Source organism: Histoplasma capsulatum, genomic scaffold, assembly GCF_000149585.1.
Source record: "Histoplasma capsulatum NAm1 scaffold_7 genomic scaffold, whole genome shotgun sequence".
Lineage (NCBI taxonomy): Eukaryota > Fungi > Ascomycota > Eurotiomycetes > Onygenales > Ajellomycetaceae > Histoplasma > Histoplasma mississippiense.
Genome location: NW_001813976.1, coordinates 1,943,378 through 1,951,736, shown reverse-complemented (window position 1 = coordinate 1,951,736; position 8,359 = coordinate 1,943,378). Strand labels below are relative to the sequence as shown.

The window sequence follows — 8,359 nt, the reverse complement described above, 5'->3', positions numbered from 1 at the left end:
GGGCTAGATTTACCTGCCATCAAACCGCAGGACCCCTTTGCTGCAGATCATGCAGATGCGCAAGGCCACCATTTCACCAAGAGCCTTCGTATTTTCAGGGATTGCCGCACTGTTCTTGTGGTCAGTAATTGGCATTAACGCTATATCTACCATTCTCCACACAATGGCTCTGTGAGCCAGTTGGGACTGGGCTGCATTTTCGGCTCCAATTTCGGGTATGTTGCTGTTCACTCCGCGGGACATGGAGGAATCGTGACAGCAAGGCATATTTGTGGGGATTCTGCAGTGAATCCATTGGGCGGGTGCCCTCGCAAGTTCTTGTGACTTGCCTGATATGATAGATGTTGCCTCCTGAAGAACAGTCGTTAATTCCGCCCAAGAGCCACCGAGCTGAATGCTTCGTTTAGTTATTCATTTCGATCAATCAGCCCCCAATAAGATGTCGGTGCTTTAGACAAATAGTGCTCGTAAATTCGTAATCCAACAGCAACCCACATATCAATCGAAACTGAATCATGAATCAAGCCTTTACCTGCCATGTTCCAATTTTTGAATTTGCCAAAGAATTATGGGATATCAAAATGGTCTTACTGCAGTACCCTCTTTAACGAGCATGAACGGTTAACGGTATGAGGTTATCATAAATCATACAGGCAAAAATACCTGTATCTATATTTTAGCGATCATCTCGAACAAATTTTCCTCCGCAATTGTTGATACGAATTCAGTTCCATGTGAGGATATCCTTTAACTAGTGGATGACCAGAGTGAATTGTTCCGATGGGCCTATTATCGTTGATTCTTGATGTCCATGGCGGAAACGGCTGTCATTCAAAATCCAAAACCGATAACCAATAAAGGTACGTCGTTTTGCACGGAGGTGTGGAACAACATGAATTGCAAGAGGTTAGAAATGTACAGTACATGAAAACCTCAACGATTTCGACCCCTCATGGACAGAAGTTGTGGGGGCCTTGACATCTAACATGATAGCCATGACTTAAGCATCCAACCAGCCCTCAAACAAACCCAAACTCAACTGGTATGTAACGGGTTTACCATGTAAATTTCCAGCGCATGAAAGCATTTTTGTTCCACGCGTTGAGTCTATACCCTATTGCCGGCTTCGTGGTATTCTGAAGCTATTAATTCCATCAGATCAAAAAGAACAATATATGGGGTGACGTCTAGGAAGGCAACACAGAGTATGTATTTCAATTGAAATTTTCTATGGCGATTTGTTTTCAATGCTTCGATTCCAAGCTTGCTCCAAGAGGTTGAGCAACTAGGCATGCGTCTCGAGATCCCTAAATGAAAGAAATGTACTCCATATACGGAGTGGAAGTGCAAAGGGATTTCTCGTTCATCAATTGATGTTTATGATGCATATGTTCTCGTTCCTTCTGGAGCCATTTCGCCTTTACAACATGGATCCGGCCACCATTTTGAGGGATGGATGATGCCGCCGCCGTTAGGATCTTCGGGAAAAGTGACTCCTGCACATCAGCAGAGGAGCATTTTGGCACCGCTGATATATGATATAGCTCACAACGACGGAGTGCATAACGACTATTTAGAGTCAACCCAGCGGCAGATGGAGCTGTCCCCTTGGCGTCTCAACTAACGACGGAACTATTCATGGCCACGGTTTCATGTGGAACCTGATCGATTCCATGAGGCTGAGGCCGTAACATTATTATTGATGCCAGTGAGTTCTGTGGGGCCCCTACAATAATAAATAATATACTCCGTATTATCATCATCATCACCATCTAGGATCAAGTTGCGGACTTTGCCAAATGAGTTCGTCCAACTATCCTTAGGCGGGCCAAGAAGTACAACCCCTGGAATAATATCCCTACCAGCGTCAATAATTTAGTCACATATTGCCTGGCCCAGCGAGCAACCTTCATCGAAATTCTAGCTGGCTTTCTTGCTCGTTAGGGTTTATTCGTCTGTATCGTGGCGGGGAAAAACACGGGCTCTAAACCGTTGCGAACTTATTTTGATTGGCTATTCAAGGTTAAAACCAGCGCCAGACTGAAGATCAGTCTGAGAATTTCAGGATTGGCTGTTTCTGAATGGAGAATGCTTTGTCCCCTCCGCCCCGACTGGCCAGTTGGACAAAAGACTCTTGGACCTTCCTGCCCAACTGGCGCCTGATACCAGTTCCTTGGGTTCCGCTACTGTTCTCACCAGTCCCGGTCAAGGTGGCAGTGTCGCTGGGGGCTCGATCCTTTGATGAGCTCATTATTCTGAGTGTGAACGCCGTGGGCAGACATCGGTAAAGGGCTGATATTACACCGCCTGCGTTGCTTATTTCACCACCGATTCAATCAACAACAGCGCGTCAACTGCTTTCTCGCTGCTCCGATATATCATGGTTCAGGAACTCTATAGGCTGCTTTTGCAACGTGCTCTCTGGGAGGACACTGCTGGCCAATGTTTTCGCTTAGTACAGTACGGAGTACATTTAAGATTAATGGCCGTGGTCCATGGCTATGTTAATCCACCATCAGTACGGATTAACCGTCCACGTCCTGTTCTCTCAAGGGGAATGGCCTTAATTAATAGCACTTTTAGTTGAAAGCTCAGTTTTATGAAATTTATAATGAGAAATATATCTGATCAATGCGACGAGCTAGGAGTCCTGTACATAGGCCTGTTGTGAAGACATATACGCAGTTTACGTCCTGCCCAGTTTCGAGCGAGTCAGGAAGCAGTAGCTCATATTTCGCCGGGAAAAATCTTTGTACTGATAGAGGCCTCCTTGGTTCAATAATCACTTGTCCAGGCGCGCACTTGGAGGCTTGTTGATATTCGTATGAAGTTCCCATGAGAAAAAAGAGGGTAGCTTGAAGATTTGACTGCGTACAGCTAACAATGGCTTCTGGGAATGTGTATATTCTTGCGGAATGAAAGTATTTGAATCAGAATTCCAGGCAGTTTCTGCCATTGCCAGTCAGCCTAGATGGCATTCGGGCGAAAACGAAAAGGACATCATTCGTTCCTCTGCCTAGTTTTGCTGTCAGTGCACCACATGCATTATCTGCATGTATGTACCGCATCTTGACAGCAACGCATGAGTTGCCCTCGAGGCATTTGCGCCCTTAGTATTTCGAATTTTCACGACGGGGACAAACCAAAAAAAAAAAAAAAAAAAAAAAAAAAAAAAAAAAAAAAAAAGTCAACTGCTGCTTCTGAGCTGCCCCTTGCGTCAAGATAAAGTAATGCAATGAGCAATCCATCCGCGTAGGGGAATCTTTGACCTTGCAGAGTCGGTACACCTTTTTTTTTTGGTTGCAAGTTTTTCCCCTTTCATGATCCCATGAGCGGCGCTACCAATGATGAAAAGCACCCCCAAATCCGTCCTCCGGCGGCCGCCGCACGGCTAGCGGGTAAGCGAGAAAAGAATAGGATAAGAAACCGAAATAAACCCTGGCAATAATAAATTACGGACCAGTTATGCTAGTCTAGGAAGTTTAGACGGTGAGTCGCAGCGAATAACGGCGAAGACTCACAGATAGCAGTTGGCTAACCGGCAGGAATATCATCCTAAAAGGTCAAAGCACCAGGAACCAACGTGCATGGCCAATCTTGCATCACTGCATCACTGATGGTCAAGTCAAAACACCTGGGATGGACCGTCAAAGGATAAAAACGACGGACTGTGCAACGACCATTCGGCGGAAGCCATTCACACCACTTTCGTGGATGTTTAAGCTCGCTGCCCAATTGCCGGCGTCCGGGGCACCTCCTAGTGCACTCGTAGGGTCCACTATCACGCCCCTCTACCATTCTCGTGGGCACCTTCCATGCATCTGTCGCCCATTATCGGAGGCTCAGGCGCTGCTGCTTTCACCTCCGCGCTCGCTCTCGCCAAGGGCATTGTTTCTCACCAAGCCATCCCTTTCCGTGGTCCCCGGTCCGTTAGCCCAAGCCTGTATTAGCTTTTGTTACGAGCCTATAACTAGGCATGTTTGATCCAGCGCGTTGATGACTTGACTGGAGTGGTTGTCCGCCTCTCCTGATTTTTGACTTCCATATTCCCTCCCTCTGTCTGTTCATTTCTTTTCTTTTTTGATGATTGACCACTTGAAGATTTCCATTTCCAAAGGATCCAACCTTTCCTTTCCCTTCTTCCTTTTTTTTCTTCGTTCTACGGAAGAAAGGGATCTGACGCGTGGTTGATTTTCCCCATACATTCTTCATGCAGTGGCGAAGAGCTACCCCATATTTTTGAGCTGTTGCTCTGTCAATCATCCTCACACCTCCTTCTCGCGCGCCCCTTGGATCCGTAAGCATATTTGTTGTTGGTGTTTTCTAAAACCTAACCTGGCTGGGAAGTAACGTTATACGATATCCAGCTTCGAAGACCCCATCGTGGCTGCGCTCGGAATTTGCAATTTTCCCCAGAAACACATCGAGTACACAAGGGCTACATCCTCTTCACAAGCCCGTGACCATACCTTTAACAGATTTTACCAGGACCATAGTCGGTTACCCTCCCTCTCTTATCTTCGACCGTCTGAGAGCCGGAGCATTCAAGAGGGAGGGAAAGATCGTCCATGTTACGCTCCACGAAATCTATCCCTCGGTGGAGTGCAGGAGCATATGTCGAAACGGCCACATGCATCAGACTTTCCGTCCGGCAGTCCGTCCCGCCGCGTACGCAAAACTGTCGCGACAGCCGAGTTATCTCCCCGTAGCCGCAATGATGGGACAATTGAACTCCTAGAACCACCACCAACTAGGGACAGTGGCCCTGCACCGCAGCCAGGGAGGACTGGCTCCCCAGATCCTGCATGGAGAACGCCAACCACCCGATCCATAGGGATGCATGCCATTCTTAATCCTTCCCACACCCTGGCTACGGGACATTCTGTCCAGCAGGCCAATCGCGATATTGTCGGAGCTACGCCATCGACATCCCCTTCTCCATCGACTAATCCGCACGTAACGCCATCCTCTGCGGGATTAACACCCCAATCGGACCGTTCAATATCACAACATGATCGCACGATATATTCCCCCCTTCCTCAACGTCATATACTTACGGCAAAATCGCCTGGAGCCCGCGCTGCAAGTATTGGGGCTTCTTACGGCCCCGCCCGCGGAACTATGCCTGTGGAGAACAATCCATTCCTTCCTACCCAACAACTATACGGAGACCCCACCATGCGGCCAACAATGGAGGCTCCTCTGTCAATGCGATATTCCATATCTCATCCATCTATTCCTCCGACTACACTCCCTATTGATCCGCGGCCCATAACTGGACGACAATCATCTGGCCCCCAGACGACAGCCCCTGGTACATCCAATACAGCATATAGTCCTTTAATCCAAGGTTCGCATGCTCCGGCATCTACCAATTTGCTTCAACAGCCGGTTGCTCCACTGTCTCAGTCTGCAGGAATCTCATTTACTGGTGAAGAAAACCGAAGTAGAACGCCACACGAGGGCGGGTCTAGTTACGCGTTTGTTGGCGGACAGAATAAGTTTGCTTCACCCAGGGATATTCAGTCACGATTGAGCGTGCCAGTGGATTTTGATTCTGGGTCACGAAAGGCAGCAGAGAAACGACTAAAGAATAGCGATGCTTCCAAGAGGTTCAGGGAGAGAAAAAAGGTTAATGAGAAGGAAATGAAACAGGAGGTAGAAAGACAAAAGGACGACATCAAGTTCTTGACTGAAGAGAGAGACTTCTACCGCGCGGAGCGGGACTTTTTCAGAACCCTTTACGACAGAGAGATTGGCTTACATCGTATCCCACCGAGACCCACGTCCCCCCGGCTCCGCCAGTCGTCTGCCCCGGTTTCTGAATCGGAAAGTGAACAGCCGTTGCAAGATCGCCTGGAGCAACCAGGCGGTGAGAGACATGTACGCCAGAGGACAAGTTCTGCGCCAACTAGGCTGCCTTTACCTCCCATGTCACCGGCCCAATCGAACCCGTACCCCTCCTCATGGAGCACCTCAGCTTCAGTTACGCCAATTTCTCAGGCAGCGCGATCCGGTCCGCAGTCCCACTATCCCGCGGCTTGCGTTCCTCCTGATGCTTCCTTGCCTCCTATACAATCCCCGAGAGAGCCGCCGGAGAGGAGCTGGAATACTGGTTCTTAGTTTTTTTTTTTTTTTTTTTTTTTTTTTTTTTTTGTTGCAATATATCTACTAGAATGGGACTGATCTGCCCAAGATAATGGATCGCAATTTCTTCACCAGCCTCTTCTCTCTCTCCTGCTTCTTTTGTTTATTTTATTATTTAAATCAGCCTTTTTGCGAGGGATTGGAACAAATAAATGCTGCTTTGCTGTACCTTTATGTTTTGCAATTTTTAACATCGCGAGCTCTAAGACATATACAATACGGTAAGATGAGGGCAACCTCGGGACGGACAGAAGGCGTCTAGCTGTCATTGTTAACACCCACCCACCCACCAAAAAAACAAACTTTTTTATCCCTCTTTCTCCTTGCCTCTTTCTACTCTGTTTACCCTCTTCTTATATCTCATTTCAGTTTCCCGGCTCTGTCGTTTACTTTATCAGTCGTTAGTGAGCTTAAGTGCACTGCCGATACTGACTATAACCCCCCCACTCGCTTTTTTGTTGCACTTGATACTTGGAGCTCTCTCCATTCGGGCCCCGCCGGCGTGCATCAGGACCAGAGGTGCTAAAGGCCGCGGTTTTCATTTCTTTCCTTATCTTCGGTGTATATGCGGATCGGCCTCTGTGTTTGGCTTTTGGACCTCTTGTTTTGTATGGGGTTGCTTTGCATTCTCAGTCTGGCTGAAAAAGAAAAGGTCACAAGACATTTGTTTTTTCTTGTGGCTACAACCCTTTTGCTATTTGTGTGTGTGTGTGTGTGTGCGTGTTCTAACATTATTCATATTGATACCCTGGGAGGCACGAATGATTGCTTTCGCGAACATAATTCCCTTGCTTCATGCTCTTGCTATATATACGTTCTTCGTTTTCCTTTGTGCCCTGATCCCTATTCGAGTTATTTTCGCGACTGTATCCGCCTTTATCATCATTTTTACCTGCCCTCCTGTGACAGACTTTCACTTCTTTGTGTAAACTTCTTGTACTCCTTTTTTCTCCAGCGTTGTCTCATTGTACCGAAATAAAACGCCTTATTTCGCTCTGTGTTGGAGTCTGTATTGCTGGCATAGACTGGATGGCGAATTTGGGAGTGTGTTGTTCCTTTTACAGTTTTCATGTCCATGTTGTGTTTATTCTCATCCGCTGTTATTCCTGCCTACTATCTTTATCCGCTGCGGATTGAATGCCCCCATTTTTATCCCCCCATACTTTCAGTTCCACCCTTGATCAGAATTACGGGGTTCCAAATCCGCTAACTGTATGATGTTATTGGCTAGCCTGTACCAACTTTCCTCACAACCTCGAGGCCACTCCTTGTTATTTTTGTCATTTCTTATGTCTCCCTTCTCAAATGCCCCCCTCATTCTGCCATATGATTTACCATTAAAATTGACAGATGTTTGCGTAAATGAAATAGCTGATCTTTCACGTCCTTTCCTCCCCTCCCCTCCCCCACTACCTCCTTTGTGATCCGAGAATATATCGATATGCATGCTCTGTACAGTACATGTAATCGACTATTTCCGAAACGCTTTTACATGCGTGAAACATATCCAACGAAATTGATCAGGGAAAAGAAAGATACTGCATTTTCAACCTGGCCAGCGCGGTAAACTAACTAAAAACTGCCTAGGAATATGAGCTCCACCACCCGAGGGTCCCCTTGGCAACCCCCACCCCCCTTTTTCTCCTCACGCACTTTTCCCCCCTGATATCACCTGACTGACAGCGCATGCGTGAAATGCGCCGGGCTGCGTCCTTTCCTTGCAGATTAAGCAGCACCGGAACCCAGCCAATGGGGAAATCTCCTGCAGCCCTGTGAGCGTTGGATGATGCTTTGGCCACTTTTGGCAAGCCTAATTAGGGCTGAGAAGGGTCAGGTGATGTGCATATTGATCACCAGGGCACCGTTGCAAGGGTTAGGGCCGGTTAGTACCTAGTCTCCTTTGGGACTAGTCCAACGCAGCTGTTGGACGTTCCCCGGCCGCGGATTTGGGTTTAGCCTTGTCGAGGCTGAGCCGTGGAAACAAAAGCCGTTGCACATGCTAGAAACAGGCATTGTTGCAGGGTTACTAGCTGGCAACGCGCCCTAAACAATTGGGGGTGGTTTAGGGGCTTGCAGCCTAAAGTTTGGGCCGTCACATTAGGCATACGACCTCTTAACCTCGATGATGAGGACTGGTTTTTATTTGAGCTCTGGTATTGTTGATTTCCATTTATATTAATTTCTAGTGTGTGCAAGAATTACGCAGTAACTA

The 8,359-nt window shown here is 47.4% G+C and overlaps 1 protein-coding gene across 1 annotated transcript; it reads left to right on the top strand.

Annotated features, from left to right (window-relative positions):
• Nucleotides 1-3,328: 3,328 nt before the first annotated feature.
• On the top strand, nt 3,329-6,123 carry HCAG_06204 (predicted protein; the record flags this gene model as incomplete). Its single annotated transcript, XM_001538549.1, has 4 exons — nt 3,329-3,398; nt 3,563-3,929; nt 4,217-4,297; nt 4,368-6,123. 4 exons carry the CDS (start codon nt 3,329-3,331, stop codon nt 6,121-6,123), a joined length of 2,274 nt encoding a protein of 757 aa, XP_001538599.1.
• Nucleotides 6,124-8,359: the final 2,236 nt, after the last annotated feature.